Below are 21312 nucleotides of genomic sequence, written 5' to 3'. Positions count from 1 at the left end.
GGCTTTAAAAGGGATCCTTTCCATTGATGACTGAAAAGTGCTGTACCTAGGACAGGAGGAGACAAAGGAGGGAGGGGGAGAAAGGGAGGGAAGAGGTATGGAGAGGGAAAGGGAAAGGGAGATTGCTTATGGTCTTAGCACATGAACAAGAGTGGTAGGTCTTACTAACCCTACATCTGCTTACAATAGGGACTATCATTTTAGAAATGTTCATAAATTTAAGAATGCCTATAGAAAAGGTTTAGGTGTAGGACTTCAAAAGTATCTGGACATTGATCTGTCATTTAGGAATCTGTCTCACTTATTTTAATTAGAGTCCTGTGAAGATTTCTAGTCACTTAACCACTCTTAATTTTCCATAGTTATATATCCATTTTTCAGAAATTATATACCCATAAAACATTAGCTTGTGCTATTGATTTTCACTCAAGTCTGATTCCAAAAGTCAGAGTTTGCATTTCTGTGAATTCATTCATATGAAATAATTTCATATGATGACACTTGAATTTAAGTTCAGAAGTGAGTTACGCTCAAAATGTCTTTTTTAAGAATGGCAGCTTCTACTCAGCTGACCTGTTCTCCAGATGGACTCAAGTCAAACCTACTTTATTGGCTGGGCTTCTGATTCTGAACACACTGTTGTAATTGTAACCACACTAACAATCTCAATGAAGTATTGAAGGAACTGGCAAAAGCCTCACTACAGTCTGTCCTGGTCTCAGCTGGAATAGAGCTAATTTTCCTTTTAGTAGCTAGAATAGTGCTGTGTTTTGGTTTCAGTGTGGGATTTGGTATGAGAAGAATGTTGATAATATACTGATGGCTTTGGTTGTTGCTGGGAAATCAAGGGCTTTACACTTCCCCATGTCTTTCTAGTCTGCAGGTGCAGAAGAAACTGACAGAGTAAGCCAGGACATAGTAAATTAGCGGACCTAAACTGGCACTTGGATATGCCAATGGCATATTCCATATTATATAATGTCATGTTCAGTATATAAATAAGGGCTGGACAGGAAGAGGGGCTCTCTCTCTTCTGGGATTGCGGTTTTGGGTTCCAGGTTTTTCACTCCTCCGAGATCATTATCAGTGGGTGGTGAGCAAATGTACTGTGCATCACTCATTTATATATCCTATTATTATCATTATTATTTTAAGTTTTATTTTATTACAATTATTAAATCATTCTTATCTCAACCTATGAGCCTCCTTATCTTTACCCCTCCAATTCTCTCCCCTATTGCCTGGGTGGGAAGGTCAGGGGAAAACGAGCAAGTGACTGTGTGGTTTTTAACTGCCAGACAAGTTAAATTACAACATAGTCACTTGCTGTATTCACTTGCCTCAGGTTTTTTATACTTTTCATCCCCACCAACACTTAAAAGTACTGATGCAACCCCAGATTTCTCTCCCAGCTTGCATGGTTTTTTAACTGAAATTGCTAATTGAGATGCAGGCACAAAATTCTTATAGTTTAGATTTTGTCTAAATTGTCAGTTACGTTTGAAAGGTCAGGTTCTCAGCTGAGTGTGTGTGCATGCACATGTATCTTAAACTGATCAGATGTGAATTTATTAAGGAAAATTAAATGGAGCTTCTAGATGCCTTAATGCAGTCTCCTCATAAGAAAAATAATCTCTCTTGTAAGCAAGAGATTAAAGTAATCTCAACTTCATCTGAAACAGACTTTATGGCAATCTTTGGACCTTTTTTATTCACTCTTAGTCAAGTTCTTCCACATCAGTTCATCACAATGGTTACATAAGACTTTATTACAAAGACCCTAATTTTTAGTAGAGTAAAATGCATTACCTGGATCTATAGCATTATCGGTGTTTCTCTGACTTCGGCTTGCCAGGCTCATGGTGACATTTGCTGCCCCTTTTTTCACTGGAGCTGGTTTCTTTATAACTGGTTTCACCTGTTTCTGAAGTTTAGTGATGTTGCTCATTGCACTTGCCACTGATATGTCAACTTGATGGGTTAAATTTGTCAAGATAGTTCCTGCTTTTATTTCAAGCACAGATTCAATGAGCTCTTTGAGGCCTCTCTGCAGCAGGGGGATATCTGGCTGAGCAAGTTTAATTAGCACAGGTATACTTGCATTCAGTTTTTGGATGCTGCTGTTGGTATCCTGACACAGCCCCCAAGCCTCATGAGCAGTCTTGTTCAGAAGTGGAATGCTGTTTGAGAAGTGAATTGACTTGGCTTCCAGGGCCTTGATCCTGGAACTCAGTGTCTGGAGCTGAAGTGAGACCGCTTGTTCTTTCTCTGTCAAGGCAGCTTTGTTTTTTTTCAGTGAGACACAGTTGTTTGCCAAAAACTTGGAAATTTTTGACTCCACATTCAAAAGGCGAACCTCATGGTCCTTTGATACCTCCACAGAGTCAAATAGTTTTTCTTCCAGACGGCTGATGTCTTGTTGTTGATTGTCCACTTTTGATGATGTTTCATTTAAAATATAGAAAAATCTTCTGAAATTGTGGAGGATCCTTTTGTCATACTCTTCATATGGAAGACCAGAAAGGGATGGAGCTTCTTGTGAAATGAATTCATTCTTCTTGCCAATGAGCAGTGTCCAGAGGGATTCATTCAACTGTTGGAACTGGGGAATGAAAGCCAGGAGGCTGTCCAGTTTCTCACCTTTGCCACAGCAGACTTCACTCTCATTTCTTAGATCACGTAGCGTATCTTTCAGTACATAGTTATCTTGAATAGAATCAATAGCACTGTTAATTACTATCATGGTCTTGTTTAATCCGTCTTCTATTTCCATGGAGCATTCATTAACACGACTCTCAAACAGTTCCTGATAAGCCTGGGATTCATTTTTAAGTCCTTCCTGAGTTTCAGAAAGCTCCTTAATTGCAGAACTCATTCTGTTAATGACAGTCGTGAGGTTTTCAAGCTTCTCATTGATTGCTTCAGCTTGGATTTGCTGTTCATACTCTGAAGTCAAACTAAAAGGTACCCCTTGTTCAATCAAGGGTTGCAGGATCTCCATATCATAGCACAAATCATTAATTTGCTCATTCATTTTGTCCATCTTATTGTTCAATGGAAGGACTAGGTCAGAGAGACTTTTGTTTAGGACAAGCACATTCTCTTGGCTTGCTGCCAGCTGTGTTTGGAAATCCCTTCTGCTGTCTGACAACATGTCATCACAGAGTCCCAGAACAGAGTCTCTCTGAATTTCAAGTGCAACTGTGAGATTGCTGATCTTGCTATCCTGGACTCTTAAGTCATCATAGATCTGCAGCACCATCATGCCTTGTTTCTTTACTTTCTCATGCAGTGTGAACATGTACTCTGTAAGATTGTACTTTGTGACTTTATCTGCTGAAGGGACGTTTTGGCTTGCAGACTGTTCAGCTGATAACAATTGTTCATGAGCATCTTTCATTTCAGTAAGAGTCCTGTTTAAAGATTCATAATAAATGACACTTCTTGACTGTTGATGCATCAAGTTATCTTCCAAGGATTTCTGCTTTTCCTGTAAAGCTTTCATAGGCTTGTCACAACTGAGGGTCATTTCCTCTTTCATCTGCACCATGTGACTCTTTAGCTCCAGAATGTCAAGATTTGTTGGCCCATTGTCTTTCTCCTGAGCAAATTTTTGTTGGGTTTTATTCAGATGCTTGACTAAATCTTTTGTATTTTCGAGATCATCTGACAAACTAGACACAGTCTTGAATATTTGAGCCATACTCTCTTGCATTTCACCTTGAAATACTTTAAACTGTTCCTTGACAATATCTTTGACTAATTCATTAATACTTCTGGATTTGAGACCTTTGGGGAAAAGATGAAATATGGAAACAATAAAACCAATTGTGTAAGCAATATCTAAGTTTTTTCCACAATGTGAGCAAACAGTGCTGTACAGAAGTGCAGCACACACATCCCCACTCTAATTTACCCATCTGTGTTGGGTTTGTATGCGGGGGCCATTTACCCATCCATAGAGCAAAATTTAAAGCTGAGGAACATAGAAGATGGCTAATAGTGACTGAAGACTCATCACTGTTTCTACTGATATCAATGTGAGTTTTGCTGTTATTTTGAAAGGGCAAATTCAGACTCTATATACATGGTATCAACTTTGATCTCCTAGCTAAGCTGTTTCTGAGAAAACACCTGCTTTATCAACATTATGGTCAAAAAGTGAAAGAAGAGATTATTACCTTCCTATTGTATTGTATGTGGTAAGTGATTGTACAACACATTATAGTGAGAAAGAAATAAAATAAAAAGAATAGCTTTATTGAATATTTGAAGTTAGTAACATGAAAACTGCTGCAAAAGGCAGACATTTCAAAGGTACAAACCTTTCATTGGTCTTGCAGACTACAACTGTAAGTAGCTCCTAGGAATCCCGATCCTGAAAAGCACTAGGCAGAGGTGAATGTGTTGAAATTCTGTTCCTGATAATAAGATCAAAATGTGTCTCCTGTGCAACCTTAGATGGGTTAAGGCAGCCATAAAATAGTGTTCATCAAGAGTGCGGTATAACGTATTTGAATTAATTAGAGCAGTAATTCTGAATCTGGTGTGAGATTAGAAGGATTTTTTAATTTGTTCTCCAGAGGTAGCCCCTATGTCCAGCTAAAACACTGAAGCATTCTTTGCACATCTTTTTCTAAACCCTATAAACCCTTGCAGACAGCTTGTGATATAATGGTTAAATCCTTCAACCTCTATGATGCCCTGATGACCATCAGTTCTCTGATTAAAACTGTACTGATAAAGGCAGAAATTCTCGGTTGCCTTCCTCTATTTTCCTTTCAATTCCTTCCATAGCCTGGATTTTATTGCTCTAAAACAGCAAGGCATGTTCTGAAACCTTATTTGAAAGTATCTTCCCAACAAAAGCAGTAAAATGGCAGGAAATCAAACCCATGAAACCAAATGAAACTTTGGGCTTCAGAGGTGCAAAAGGATTCCAAATAAAAATGGTCTTGTTTAGGAAGCTGGAGAGAAGCATAGTGCTTTTTTATTCAGGAGAACTATTTGAATTGTGCCTGTGTTTCCAGCTAGAAACAGAGATAAAGTAGTTGATAATATTTGCTTTTTATGAAATACAAATGAGTCTCAGTCTTCATTATGACTGGTAAAAGGGACAGTAAACACCTCTGATGCTTAGGGGAGAAATCTGTCACTTGTTCAGGTGGTGGTTTTTTTCAAGGCAGGTTATAATAGGCAGGTGCAATAAATTTGCTAGCCTAGAAAAGAGCCACTTCAGAAATATATCATGAAATTTCCTAAGCAATAAATTCAATTACTGTCAACAGTGGTCACAGATGTCATAGCAATTTTTACATAAAATATAAAAAACAACAAAGTGATAATACTGAGATTGCCTTTATTTTTTTACTTTTTACTACCTGAACAGCAAGTAAATGACTAGACAGATGTATACACATGAAAGTGCACACTTACACACAGAACTTTGTCAGTGAACTTCAGTGAAGGAAAAACAGTAAGATAAGATATCTGAGAATAAGGATGTCCTGGCAGCTGAGAGGAAGAACCAGTATATGAATGCAGAGTAAAATAACAGACATGCAGAGAAACCATTGTAACTGATTATTTGGTCAGGTTACTTTATGATACTGAAAAATGTTCTGTGCTTTAAGAAACACAATGACCTGTGAAGGGAAGTTTAAGGGGTATGGAGAGAAACAAGGTTACTACACCTTCTGTGAGGAATCAATTAAATTTCTTCATCTCAGCAACAAATCTTGATAACAGAGCATCCTGCCACAAGAGGTCTTCCACAGGATCTATACTGGTCTTTTCTTTCTCTGACAGTCAAGAAACTGCCACACTTACTCTCTCCCATTCCTACTCTATTTAGTTGGATCAAGGGTGCTGTATGGAGCTCAGCTCTGGTTTTCAGATGTTCTTGTTATCAAGGGGATGAAACCTGATAAACAGCTTTGTGTTTCTCTCCCTTACTTGCTGGCTAGGACAACTAGGCACTTGGTAAGCAAGTGCTGCTCCAAAATTCACCAGGGGCTGCAAGAACATGCTTCTCCACAGAAGAACCTGACCCAGACTTGTATTATAGGTGAAAAATTGGTATATTCTTAAAATTAAGCTGAGAATACACGAGTACATTCATGGATTTAACTCAATTTCTCTCTTGCTCATTTTGAAATAGCCCAAACTACCTGTGAACATTAAAGATTTCTTGTACTTTTTATGAGACCATAAATTTTAAATTTAACTCCCTGGCTGAAATCCAAAGTGTGTCATTACTTTGTGTCAACATATGCTACCTTTGCAGTTTCAACTATTTGAAGAATAATGTGCAAAATAAATGTGTGTACACAAGAGACTGAGTTAAGGTGATATATCCATCTGTAAATGACATTTCTAGCTTGGAAGTGATTAACACTGTTGTTGGGTTCATTTTTAAAGAACTGTACATTTTAATAATGGAGAGGGATGAAGTCTATAAAAAAGCTTGATGTGAAGTGAAAGGAGGAAGAAAGAATAGCAAGAAGGAAGTAGAGTTTATTAAAGGGAGAACTCCAAATTATTTTCTCTAAATAAAAGTAGGAATAGTTTCCTGAGTACTAAAACAATTTAAAAAATGCACAAGTTTCACTAATCAAATTAGAGGAGCATATAAGTTACTCCAGTGAGCGTTGCCCTACATCAACAGATGACAGGTTTGTGGGACCAAAGTCTATTTACAGACAAAACAAAAAAATAAAGACTTTGTAAACTGTATTGAATTGTTTGTTCACAAAAACAAACCTTGCTCCTAACAAACGCTGATACAAAGCTGGGCAGCCATTAGAATTTGTGATAAGAAAAAAGGTGATTAATAGATATGAACAAAGGACCTGGGCACCATGGGAAGAAAATTGAAAAGTAGGGGAAGAAGGGAGAAGTGTGAATAGCAGGAAGCAACTACAGATTTAACTGTGCTTTGACAGCACGTTGCTTCAGTGCTGTGGTAGTGGGGAAAGTTGTGTTTTTCTTCAGGTGAGCTTCTAAGAGTAATTTTTAGGAGGTCTGATGTACTTATACTGCACAACTGTACCAAACTAGAGGACAGCATGGAAACTCCTTCCAGCTCCTGCTACTTTAGGATGCTCTTTGCCCACTTGGAGTATGACTGACTGATACTCCCTGAACAGAAACTGCAGTTGCCCTTGGACATTACATATACAAGCCAACAGAAACACTAATCTTGTTCTCTCTCCCCTCCTTCTCTCATTCCTGCCGTTTACCTATGTACAAGCCAAGAATAATCTGTATTGGAGTGCCCATAATTACAGTCAATGAAAGTAGTTGATAGCATTTTCATTAGAGCTACCTGATTAGGAGGTAGATTGAGAACATAAAAGAGGAGCAGCAACTGGAGATTTCATCTAAGCGGCTATAATATAGAGCACAGCAGATAAAAACAATAAAAGTCTGAAATATATTTGCAGAGAAGTCTGAAATAATGGAGGGTTTTTTGTACTGCACATATTAATTAGGGCTTGGACTCTTAAACATAGATACAGAATGGAGAAGAAGGAGCACAGGATGCAGCAAAAGATCTCTTAGAATAGGATGAAAATGACAGCTAGAATGAGTGGAATATAAAAAAGAAGGAAGAGAAAGCAGAAGGGAAATGGGAAATATTCAAAGACAAATTAAAAGTACACCCAAGGGTCAAGAATGCCATCTAGCAATAAGTGGAGGGGTGAAAGCGGGTCACTGAGCAAGAGATGGGATAAACTTGATCCAGGGTACAAGACAGCCATCTAGCATGTGGCACAAGCAACTCAGGAAACAGAGGAGGACTGAAAACACAAGAAATGTGACCACTCTTGCTAAATTCAAGGGAGATACAAAAGCTCTTATTGTTTCATTTAGTTTTATCTCAATGTTTTTGCTCTTATTGTTTCATTTAGTTTATCTCAATCTCAAAGAGCTGCAGTTCCCTCCCCCTATTTTTAAACAATAGAAAAGTCCTCTGGATTCTGAAATGTAAAACACAAACAGTTTGGGAAACATTCCTGAAATAAATGAAAAGAATATTGCACATCAAGGAAATGAAAGCTTCAGTCCCAATCTGGTTTTTAAGCACCATTTGTAGTTGGGTAACAAACAGATCTGGCTGCAGGATTCACAAAGGATGGTTGCATAATTCTGCTGACAAGGTTCTGCCCAACCTCCTGATCCCCGGCCATATCTTTCTCATCTACCTAACATGAGTACAGGTGTCTATCAAAGGTAGCCTAATGTGATCAGAGGCAAATTATTCAGCAGCATGTTTGCCATGTTATAAATACAGCAAACAGATAATTTCTTGTATGTTTCTCCTGCATATGTGAATTATGTATTAAAGAATATTACTTAGAATTGGTAGCAAAGAAAATACTATGTTCTTTAGCAGCTGTCAGGTAAACAAAACACAGAGATAAGAATATTTTCAGAAACTCTAAGTAAGTGCAAATGTCTTGATAGTGGCTTAAGTTACCATGTAGATGATGTAGTACCAAAGAATGTAAATTTTTTGACACTATGAAAGATACTATAACAAATGTCAAACTAAACAGATATAGCTATTATGAAATGAAACTAAGATTTCTTCCTATAAATGTTGAGAAATAGATAGGACAGTCTATGAATGTTTTTATCTTTTTTTTTTTCCTGGCACCTTCAACGGGGTGAGTGATTACATTAATTTATTTTCTTTACCTTTTAGAAAAGACTGGAAGTATCTGCCCTTATCTTCATTGATTTTGCCTTCCAGAGAAGAAAGCACCTTGCTCACATCATTCATCGCAGCAGCAATGTTGTCAACCTTCTTCTGTAGAAAAGTCAGTTTCATCTCCTGGCTGCTAATCTTCTCATTCATTTTTTGTGTAAGCGCTTGGTCAGAGAACAAAATGAGAAGAAGAAGAATAAAAAGCAGTGTTAAAACATTTTGGGGGGAGGGGGAGAAAATGAAATCGACTTGAAAGACACTAGCTAGAAGTGGGGTGAAAAGTTTCTGAATTTTTAGTCTTGAATGAATCATCTTGATTTTTGTCATGTATCATGTATTAGTGACATTCAGCAGCACAGCAGTCACTAATTACTGAAGCATCTGTATCCATTATAAAGTATTTATAATTCTACAATAGTATTTTGAATGGTTAGCATATTTTAATCAGTATAATACCATTCTTTTTCCACCTAGTATCCTACAGGGTATTCAGTTAACTCTCATTTAGTCTATTTCCTTTACCACAATCAGAAAAGCACTGATTTTTACTTTCCGTTTATAACATAACTTAATGAACTTTCAAGGCTTGTGTCTGAAGGAATACATAATCTTTTCAGTGCTGGGGTCAAAATAAAGACTCATTCAACATGGCAGCAAGGCAGAAAGACAGCTCATAGATAAATGACTTTGGAATAATCATTTAGTATGTCATTAAGAAAAGATACCAAACCTGTGAAGCCAAGTTTATTTTAAAACCTGCCCAAATTGTTCCTGACACTTGTAGTCTCTTCAGGTATAAAAAGGCCTAGCTGGATGCTTTTAAGAAAGGTAGTGGGGAAAGATCTCCTTTATGCCTTCAGCTAGCCATCTGAGTTTCACAGCTGATGGGAATGAGACTTACTCTGGGATTTTGAGAAGATGCTGATACAATTAAATGCTCTAATTTCTGTAAGCAAAGCTACTAAACCTCTTCAGTTCCTTCAACAGTTCAGCCTATACGGCCTACCTTAGATACATGATATACTACCCTACATGATCCAGGCCATACTATGGCTTAAAAAAACACTATGCAAGAGATTCTTTAGCAGTACGTACAAATATTTATTAGTGTAAAATTACAGTATTGCTATTGATCTTGTGTCACTTTTCATTATGGCATCAGTGTCTATTCCCATGGCAGTAAACAGTTGTAATCAGAAATCAAGCACAAGGGCCTAAAAACTACAACAACAACAACAAAACCCCTAGTTATATGTAAAAGGGTATATTCTTCTGACTAGACTTTTATTCTTCAAAATTCTAGTATGTAAAAAATAAATGTATCATATCTAACTCAACAGCATTTGGGAAAATCCAGAAAATTCACTAAATGCACCCAGTCAGCGCAGATGAAGTGTGTCAACATCCATGAGAACACTCTCCTGTAGAGGTATGTTGGTGGTAAAATTGATAATTAGTAGAGCCTGTTGCATAAGGCTGGCTGGTTTAGGTTAGCATGATAGTAACTCTAGCTGTTTACTTTTCCCATGTTGTCTGCTCACATAGACACAAAATTGTGCTTATAACTCAACCACCTAGTTTAAAGTCTGGTAATTCTCCCCAGCTGCACTGTGGGGCACAAGTCATTGATGGATCATCTTTGTCTGAATACTCTTCATCATAATACCACTGTGACAGACAGACAGGTCTGGTTACTTCTGCTCCTGGTTGAATTGTTACTATGAGAAAGCGATTTCAATTCATTACTGGCTCATGCATAGTTACCCAAACTGATAACTAACCTGGAGGGTGCAATGTTTTCTCCAATTTGGTTTTTGCCAGTTCCTACTGAAGGAAGAAGACAAGCTGCACAAATTAACCTGAAAGTGAGGTTTGTAAGTGGCATGGCTGTATAGTGTGAGCTGGAAACAGAATATGGCTTGTAGAGTCCTGGCAGCTGCTGATGAATGACAGACCAGGCCAGTCAGTCCTGGCCCCAGGTCTTGTTTGCAGGGTTGGCAGCTAGAACACCTCTCTCTTTCTAAACACCCCATTTGATTTAAAAATAATTAAAAAAGCAACTAACAATTTCCATTTCAGAGTTATTTTTCAGAGCAGAATTCCTACTAAAAGAAGTGGAACATTTTAATGCTCTATTGATTAAGTTCGCTTTTTCATATGGGTCCTGTCTGCCTTATAAGGCAAGATCCTCCTCCCTCCAGCACTGGGAAACTTGGTTGTTCACACAATATCACCAAGGTGAGCCTTCTCCTTTCTAAATCCCATTTGAAAATATCTTTCTATATCTCCATGCCAGATTCAGTCTTTCCCTCTTCTACCTATGCTTTTTAATTTTTCTATTTATTATTATTTAAAGTAAAACACATATATGGACATGAGCACATACATATGTACTGTCTCTATAAAACCCTGTTCCAGTCTGCGTGCTGACATCCTTTCTCCCAGCAACTGACGAGTATATTGACAACTGCAACATACACACATGAGAACATAACTTGCCTTCTTATTTGGTTCCATAAAATATTTTTGGGTAACAATAACACCATAGTGTGTAACAGCCAATGATTATACAAAAGGCCAGTGTAGACATCCATAATCAAAACATCAAAAGATTAAAAAGAAAAGGGACGTAGTAAGAAAGTTCAAGGAACATGCCTTTTTTACATTGTCTTTCACATCTTGGAATGGACCACCTAAACTACAGGCTCATTCGACAGTATGTATAGAACACTGCTAAATAACTTGCATATAATATGCCACCAAAAATTTACCTGGTAAATGCAGTCTCACTTGCTGCTGGGGAGCATATCACAGACAGAATTACTTTTTCAAACAACTTCCTTATTCAAGCTTGTTTCACATATTTCTTTTATTGTTATTTAAACATGAGATGCTGATTGTTGGTAGTTGTCTGAGTACACAGATTTTCTAAATAATTCTGCATTACCAACATCACCATACCCTCAAAGGCATATACACCCTCAGGTGGTAGAGACTGGAATATAGTAAAGTCTACTTGAATACTTCTAAATCATGGATACCTTTTCATGTTTCTTTATAGTGAACACTTAACTTTTGAATTCATGGTTAATTGGAATGATCTGATAAACCACAATTGTTTCTGCTCCCAATTTAGTGACTGTGTAAACATGCCTGGCATGAATAAAATTACTTTCCCATGAATACTTGTGCAGACAACCATGAAATTCATTTTTTGGAACATTTGTACTTGTAAACTTTAAATCATATAGATGGTAATAGAAAATAAATATAAAGGCAAGTGACACACCTAAAAATTCTAGAGATTAAGAGACGGAGAAGCTTTTCATGCAGCAGTCACCTAAGGTTAACTTCTGAATGTAGATCACTATTTGAATAAAAGCATTATTGTTACTAACTAGCTCTTACAACACTGAGGTCTGTACACACTCTTGCAAGAAAACTCTGACATTATGTTCCAAAACCTTACGTCTAGAAATGGTGAAGTAAACACAATAGTGAGAAAATGAATAGTGTGATAAGAAACAGTCTCAAACATCTGTGGTATAAAGATGTAAACTGTCCCTGTGCTGCTTAGGTATTTGATCATGCTAGATAGAGTAGCTCAAAACACACCTAAGCTGCCTTGCTAAAGTTTGAAGCATCATTGCACTGATTTCAAATACAGCACCAATTTTTATAAGAAAATATATGACAATAATAATATATTCAGATAATACAATTACATCACTACATTTTCTTTTATGACCAATGTTGGTCTACACTACTGTTAGGTTTGGTTTGGGGTTTTTTTGGCTGTATTGTTTGAGGGTTTTTTTTCTGTTAATTCATCTATTTTACTCAGTAATATAGTAGTTTGAATATTTCTACACAAAATTACTTTCCTGGTTTTAGTTAGTCCCAAGACACTCCATAAATGCTAAGCTACTGGTACCTTTAAATTCAGTTTCTTCTGCCTTTCTTTGTCAGAGAAGCATACCACTGAACCATGACTGCTATAAACTCTACTGGCTCATTCAGGTCCCTTCAGCAGACAGGGATTTTTCTCAAATTGTTTTTGCAGTGATCTTAGTGAGTCACATGGTCAGTGATCGGGCTAGAGGTGATAGTAATTATAACAGCTGACCTGGTCCACTCGGGTCCTGAGGAGCTCCTGGTGTGCTCTCACTGACAGTTCTGCTGCTTTCAGCCTGGTTGCTGTGTATAAGTGATTGTTGTTCTTGAGCTAAAAGAGGGAGAAAAAGGAAAGGATGTGAGTGAAACATGCAACATGACAATCAGGATTCCACAAAAATTGCTTTCTCTCTCTGTTCTATAAGAACTTTACCAAAGCCTAAGCATCTGCAGTGATTCTTGTTATCTGCTTAGTCCATCTATAACATAGTGTGGGACCACATTGATGAAGACAGTGAATAGCTTTACGTATAGATTCCTGAGATTGGCAGGGGTTGGAGTTAATACTAAAATGTCAAAACTTGCCCTATAATGAACAGAATCTCCAGGGCTAAAAATTCTACAGGAATATTTTAGATCAATATAAAACAGTAGTACAAAGACAATACAGAGATTGTCAGCTGTAAAATTAATTACATTTTTTTAATAGCTACAAAATCAGTCAGGTTTGTTGAAAATGATTTTTTTGAATAGATTACACAGATCTCCAACCATGGAAATCTTCCCACTAAAGGCAATGGTGATATTACCTTGCTGCAGCACCTAAAAAATAAAAAGCATTTCAAAACATAATTCCAACAAAATAATTCAAACAAATTCCAACAAATATCATCTGAGATTTGCAACTGGTATGTACCTTATAAAATTTCACAAAGGTAGTAAGTTTGTAAATATTTTCTCAGGTCATGGCAGATGAGATTTTCTGTGCTTATTTTGCATCTCAGCCCAAAGATCCCAAAGCAATTTGCAAAAAGCTAGACTACCACTATAATTATTTCAGTATTACAGTTGGGGAAACTGAGGTCCAGAAAAGTAAAGTGCTTTCACTCACGAAAATTAAGGAACCACTGATAGGATAGCTGGGAACTGAACTGAGATTTCCTCCTTCCTGACTCATTTCTCTAGCCATTAGGCTCACTTAGGTGTCATTTTCGTTACATTATTATTTTTTTTAAATGAAATATGTACAAAATATGTTGTAAATTTGCTATAGTGTAAATTCATACCAATTTTTATATGTTTGGTCAGTTCATGAAGCATTTTGAAGTGGGTGTTGTTCCAGCTGGAGCATATCTAAGGAATGCCACTTATGCGGTACTGACATGATTTCCAGTCTTTAGTACAGTACAAACAGAATAACTTGGGTATTATGACATTATTTTCCAGTTTAAATATTAAAACCTAGTCTGGCCATAATGTGAGTTTCCAAGGAAACAGAATAAAGCACTGAATCAAGAAAATCCCTATGTTTCATCAGCCTCTTGGCAGGATCAATAGATTACATATAAGGATGACATAAGGTGTTTGAGGTTGTAAATTAAGGGGGTGGGAAGTAACAGCTAGGACAGGAACTCAAAGGAAATTATCATATAGACTGAAAGTTTCACTGAATTTATTGAAATTGGCTGATAAGAAATACAAAATTCTCAAATAGTTATAATTTCAATAGCTTCTGTTATCTTTTCTGTGATGTGGTTATTGACAGGAGTTAAATACTCACATTCAGCCCAATTCATTACACAGGATTTATCAGGTGGTGATGTGATGATATAATCTATGACAAGGGAGTCAGTTACTTGCCTGTGATAAAGACCAGCTGATCGATGTTCTTTTATTCTTTCATTTACCGATCCTTCTGTTGCTCTAAATGCTTTCACTGCCACCCACTAGAATTTTTTTATACTCTCAGTCTTATCTTTCATCCTCCCTATTAAATCAACTGCCCCACTCACAGCTTCACATTGCAGACTACCCAAACACTTACAGTTTTATTCATTTTCAGAGTTTCAAGGTTATATATTTATCACTGTGTGCTTGTTTTACTAATGCTTTAAACTGTTCAGATAACTTACTCCCTGTAAGACCCAGGACATAGATCTCATGCTGCTGGAGCAAACCAGTAATGGAACAAGCCAATAGTGCACTATACTACTTCAGAACCAGTGAGGACTGCAGCCAGTGATGCACACACAAAAAAAACTCAGTCAGAGAATATACCTGATATAGTACAGTTATTAAATATCATCACTGTATAGGAAAGGTATTTCTCAATGCAGTATTAGAAATTCAGGGGTTTCATTTGTGGAAAAAATTTGGAAGAGTCACTGGCAACATAGCTTCTCCTTCATCGTTCTTCCAGGGTGGCTCAGTTCTTTTCTAAAGGAATGACTTTGACACATCATATGGTGATTAAGTCTTACGTGCTCCTTGGTCCCACAGCTGAGATTCCCCATCCTAGATGCTGAACAGCAGCAGATGTGATGGGAACACCAGACTGAAACTGTAATACATACACTCCCTTAGGTTAGAAATCACCATCAAATGACTTGCATTTGAGACCTTTAAAAATTTGATATGCTATGCTCAGTTTAAGCTAAGAAGATAAAATATAAATTAAAATTTAGACTTCTAGACCCACCATATAGGTGTCATTTACAATAAGAAAGCAATGCCAACAAAACAAAACAAAAAAAGGCATTTCAAAATGCTGAGCAATGAAGAGCACTTCTAGTTCATCAAGGAGCTTCAGGGTCCTCAGCATTTCTGAATAACAGATAACGCACATAGGAATCCAACATTAGGCTCCTATTATTGAATATATTGGCCTAGATGTATAATTTATTGTCCCATGTATTTTTAAACACAGCATACAAAATTATTTCAGAGAATATTAAAAATATGGAAATTGGATCTTTTTCTCTCAATATATTTTTGATGAAGCAAGAGTGGCTGAAGGGGAATCCCTGTGGGGAGTTTGGTAGTTTCCTCCCATTCCCTGTGTTTCAAGGTGAATTGCTACCTTTTGTGTCTGCAGCTCACCCCACAAAGAGGATAGCACTCACCCCTGTGCAGAACATTTTACAGCCATCTGCTGGAGAAATGACATCGCTACCACCTAAGAGAATTCAGTGCTAACAATGGTTACGGCACTGTCAGCAACTCTGAAAACCAGCTGTTTGCTCTAAACCACAGCCAGGGCAGACGGAAATGAATTCATATACATTAAGTCACCTCAACCTCACTTCACGGCAAAGCTGAATTCAAACACAGCATGATATACATTTGAGGATGCATCTTCCAGTTCTTGAAATCATTTGTGACATGTAATATGGTGTTCAGGGAGCACATATGCATGAGCAAACTGGGATTTCATCCCCTCAGATATTACTGCACACACATGGTTTTCTCCAGGATTAATGGATGAAAAGTTAAAATAATGCTGTGGTTATTAAAAATGATGTAATGAACTTTGCAACTCAGATCTTACAAGCCCTTTCATTTCAGCAGTCTTGTTCACAGTTAAGCATTTGATATTTCCAAATATTTTTTTTTCCTTAATTGTCCATATTGTGCTGTTTCATGAGACTTGTAAGAAATCATGTCTATATTTTTCCCTTCTTAAAAAGTTGTTCACACTGGACTAGGATCCATGTCTTATCCAACTTGGTCATGTGTTGCCACATAGGAGGTAAAGTTAGAAATAGTGATCTGAACACGTTTCATCCCAGAGGCTTTTCTGTCTCACTCACTACAATGTTACCTTGAGAAGCACCCGTAACTAAGCAGTTCCAATGAAGCTACCAAATATGGTTTACAGATGTCTAGTAATAGCTATCAGCTGGTGACAAGTGTTTCCCCCTGCCTAGACTATCAGACTGAAATAGTTATCTATGATTTCACTTGGTTTGAGAGAGAAGCAAAACGAGAAGGCATTTTGAATTAGCATTTGCTACAAGCAACCCACATCACACTAACAGTGCCTTCCCAGGATCTAAAACATATTGTCAGAATATTCCAGTTCCCTTGGCACAGAAACCCTTCAATAACAGTTCTGTTGTTGAGCAGATCAAGCGTTCAGTGAATCTGGAGAGCCCCAGTCAGAGCTTACATTTTCTCTGCCCCTGCCATTGTAGAAATGGAGTGCCTGAAGACAAGGCTACTAGGCTACCAACCGTTCAAGTTCATTAGCTGACGTCCCTTCATGGGAATTGAATAATACAGGCAGGGCTGGTGGTCTGTTCCTCATGGGAGGCAGGATTCCAGAAGCAGGGAAGAAGAGCCTTTCTGACATAACACCTTTCATCCCAATCTCTTTAAGCACTTCTACAAGCATTAATTAATTAAATATCCCAGTGCCCCTGTGCGATAAGTGTCATCTCAATTTTCTAGATGGGTAAACTTGGGTATGCAGATTATAAGTGGCTTTCACAAGTTATTCAGCAAGCCAGAAGAGGTTTGAAAATAGAACCCAGGAGATGTAATTTCCCTTTGTTCTTATTTTTACACAGATGCCACTACAAATTGAGTTATACAGCTTTTTTTCCTGGTCAATGCTCCTCTGTTGTTTTGATGCCATTTCAATTTTATCAACTGCAGCCTCCCCCTTCAACAAGCATTTTAAAATCTATTTTTGCTAATGTTTGCATTTTTAAAAGCAAACCTTTAAAACATCTGATCCCTGCTCACTGGACAGCCTTGCTGACTGTGTCCCGTGTTAATATCTGACTCCACGCTCAGCTGCACCGAAGAGAATTCTCTGCCTGCTGAGGCTCTGGCTCTTCAGCATTGAAATTTCCCTCCTGGATGTGAATAACAGTGATTTCTCTTCATTCCTCTACATTAATTTTTAATCACAGCCTCTACTTTACTGCTGCTGATTGAATTCCCTACCACAACTAATGGCCTTTCTTGTAATATTCATTCATTTAAAATATGTATGATGATGCCATATCTTATTTTTCAAGGGCTGCTTGTTTAAGGCCAGCAGCAAAGAAATAGCTATTATATAGATGTTAAACTACAGTACGTTGCCATATGTTTGATCACCAGGGCAGAGGTAAAACACTCTATTCTGTCAAAAAGGGCACAATTATACAGAGATCATGTGTAATACCTTGTAAAATTCAATCACTGATGAAATGAACAACAAAAGTCCTGCTCAATTCAGAGGGAAACAAAGTTGATACATTGTTTTATCATGTCTAAAATATATTCCTAGACCCTGAAACTGAATGCCAAAAGAGTCACAGTGCTGTAGATAAATTTTACAGCAAGTATTCAATAGAGGACCTGGATTTAATATCCCCAGCACTGCAATACTTAATAACTAAAAGGTCAAAAGTAAAGACACACTGAATGCAAACTTCATATTTTAGCAAAATGGAATAAGGCTGAAGATTTTGAGTTTTATTTAGAGTGAAAGAGAGGAAAGGATATTCTGCTTAGCTATTTTGAAAATTCATGTGCAGGAAGGAGTCAACATCCCGAAGCATTTTAGTTTACTGCGCATTTTTCCTGGTTTTAAATTAACAGGAAGGACTGTATTGATTTTCAGCAGAGTTATTTGCTTGCAAATCAGCTTACATTGTTTTCTTTTGTTGAAGTGAATAGTTTCAAAACCTTACAATTCTGCTCACCTTTGGGTTGGCAGTTTTGCCCACTGTACCCAGGACAGCACTTCCACTCCAGAGATGTTACTATTTTGTGTTTGATTCTGTAGGCATGGTGTGTTGTTGTCTGGGACCTGCAAAACAAGAACATTTTAAACTTGTTTTAGGTGACCAAACAGGAGTTGTAGGATACCTGTATAACTACATTGTGTTGTCTTACATGTTATATGTGTCCTTTCATTAAGTGCTTGAAACTGAAAGAGAAGCCTAACTATGGTTTGGTGTTTCAATAGCAATCACAGTTTTAATACTGCAGCCTTCAGATCATCTGCATGGATTTTAAAGGATCCTGATGTCTATTTAGTGCTGTCAGACTTCGACCCTGCATGTCTTATTCAGAAGTCAAATACTGCTAACTTTTATGGAAGATATTACAATGAATATCTACTAAACTGGACAGAGTGAGCCAAAAACACAATTGTGAAAAACTGTTTTCTTTGAAATCAATGAAAAAAAAGCATTCACAATGAATTTATGCTACATCAGTTCACATTTAGTGCACACTGGAAGCCTTCCATTCTGATTATTTAAAAAAAAGATTATACAAACATTAATTAATTAGCATGAAGATTTCCACTCTAGAAGTCAATGTAAGGAGGGTATGGCTATATAATTGTGATGCCTCCGTTATAGCTGTTACAGTATGTAAGTGAAGAGGCAGCAGCAATTTTGTTTCTGTGTTCCAACACATTCTGAATGTTCTGCCTCCACATCACTTCTTTGAGCTTTCTTAACTTCAGAGAAGTCAGTTTAGAGCAAACACCATGCAGTAGGGCATACAAAAGAGACTAACTACAGCAAATCTATTTGCCTCTTTTAATACGTTAAATACAAAGTTTGAATAAAAATATTATCACACTCTTCTAGTTGCTAAATGCTAAAATGAAGAACACCTCAAATCTCAGAAAACACAATGATAAAATGGATACAAAACTGTTTTGAACATACAATCCCTGTCTAAAACCCCCCCCCCCCAAAAAAAAGGGGGACAAATTTGAAGTCTGTCAGATCAAAACATATTCTCCCAATGAATTAAAAAATGCCATCTTGTTTTACACTATAGTTAATCTCGTCACCCCTTCACAAGGGATGTAATATTATATATATTAAAATTCATAGCAGCTGGCAGGAGCTTTGCACGTGTCCCCAGCCAGCTTTGCCTCTGAGAAATGGCTTTTTCAGCAGCAAGAACTCAATAAAGATTAAGGTGAACGGAAATCAAGAGAGTTCTCAGTTATTTTGCTGTATGGACGGTCTTATTTTTATGATAAAACTACCCTATTCTGTATTAACATAATCCATTCCTGAAAGCATTCATTAAAATTAAGTGTCCATGAAGGGAGTTAATCAGGAATAGTTATTTAAAACATAACTTTCAACATAGACAAGCCTCAGAAATGTATATAGTAGACACTTATTTACAGGAGCAGCACAAGGGGCTAATTTTCCTACAAAAAATAAATCAGAGTTATTGTGGGTCTTCTAGATTGAATTAGAAAAAAAAAAAAATGCAACATTTCAACCACAGGGTCCATTCCATAGTTTTGCCAATCAACTATTTCAGAGTCACCAAATCCTAAGGCTACTCCGTTCCCGTTTTCATCTCAAAGCTTTAAGCATGTTCTGCCATACCACCTAGAGGACAATTCTCAGAACAGTCAAAGTGACTTGTAAGAGGCTTTGGAAATTTTTCAAGAGAAAAATATGTTTCAACCTCTGTTTTGTTGGTGCTGTTTCAGTTTGCCATTTTCCAGGCCCATGCATTAAAACCCAATTTCATTTACTACTGATATCTAATATTTGAAGAATACAAAGAGGCACCCAAAGCACAAAAAACAATCTAAATATATTTAACAGAGTCATTATTTGCAAGTTGTATCCAGGTCAATTGCTTTTCTAGGTTCACTGCTTGACCAAAGCTGTGCCAGAAGTAAGCACCCAGCAGAGAGATAATAAAAATATTGGTGCCTCTCAGGGGAAGCCTTTTGCTCCACCAAAGCACAACCCTGGAAAACTGAACAGAAAGGATTTTCTTCCCCACATGTGCTTTAAACCTTTGTCCATATGCATCTTTCCTTGTAGGACTCCAGAAAAGGGGAGCAGGCAGTGGGCTTACTTGAAGACTTTGACCAGAGGGTGCCAGAGTAAAAGCATGACAAGTCATGAGCTTTTACACTTGCTATGGGGACATATGAAGATGAGAGCTGGGAACATGCTAATCTGCTCCCTCCTGTTTTCATTTTCATTTCTAAAGTCATGGTTGTATTAATGACACAGCTGGTGATAATTAAAGTACTTGCAAGTACTCTTTCTTCCTAGTTCTACACACCTCTGAGCACAGGATCCAATATGCCAAGTGCAAGGCTTCGCTCTGCTTGATGACAAGGTTTCCAGGTTGTCCACTACCACTGTAGGTAAGAGTCTTGTATGAACATAAGCACACCAGTTCCTGTAAGAGACAGAAGGTAGATATAATTAAAAGTACAAATAATGTTTTCCAAAATATGATGATATATGATACTTAAAGGGAAAAGTTAAACCCGTAATTTAGGGATAGGACTAAGTTATGAAAATTAAGTTTGGTTTCCCGCAGACTGCCAGTGTAGTCTTGGGCAATCACTTAGTCTTTGTGCTTCAGCTACCCATTAACAACAAGGAAAACAGACAATCATTTCTCCATCTCTACATATCATTATATTGCAAATCTAAACTATTCTTTGTAAAAGTTTGTGGAGTACCAAGTACAAAGAAGCTCTTTTAGACTGCAGTAATGACAGGTCTTAAAATACACCTATATATCAGATTATAGAAATTGTTTATCCAGTATTCAAAGGGTTGTTTAGTGAGGTTTTTAACCACCCATACCTTTCACTTTATGGATAGAGATTTCTACTTCTCCTTCCTCTTCCCAACAATATTGTGAGTAGACATAAATTGTGTTTTGCAGTGTGCTTTGAGGTCAAAGCCACACACACC

At 37.3% G+C, this 21312-nt stretch overlaps 1 protein-coding gene across 1 annotated transcript in view; it reads right to left on the bottom strand.

The window, feature by feature from the left end:
- The window catches only part of MMRN1 (multimerin 1), a gene marked incomplete at its 5' end in the record, with an annotated part of 28262 nt that extends 7477 nt beyond the window's left edge, over positions 1 to 20785 (bottom strand). The window contains 5 exons of the mRNA XM_010165331.1: positions 1810 to 3789; positions 8704 to 8877; positions 12840 to 12938; positions 18304 to 18410; positions 20666 to 20785. Of these exons, the coding sequence (XP_010163633.1) occupies positions 1810 to 3789; positions 8704 to 8877; positions 12840 to 12938; positions 18304 to 18410; positions 20666 to 20785 (2480 nt within the window). The remainder of the gene's footprint in view (positions 1 to 1809; positions 3790 to 8703; positions 8878 to 12839; positions 12939 to 18303; positions 18411 to 20665) is intronic.
- Positions 20786 to 21312: the final 527 nt, after the last annotated feature.

Source organism: Antrostomus carolinensis, unplaced genomic scaffold, assembly GCF_000700745.2.
Source record: "Antrostomus carolinensis isolate BGI_N321 unplaced genomic scaffold, ASM70074v2 scaffold22500, whole genome shotgun sequence".
In the NCBI taxonomy this organism is placed as follows: Eukaryota; Metazoa; Chordata; class Aves; order Caprimulgiformes; family Caprimulgidae; genus Antrostomus; species Antrostomus carolinensis.
The sequence above is the reverse complement of the archived record's forward strand: the minus strand, read 5'-3'. Positions and strand labels throughout refer to the sequence as shown.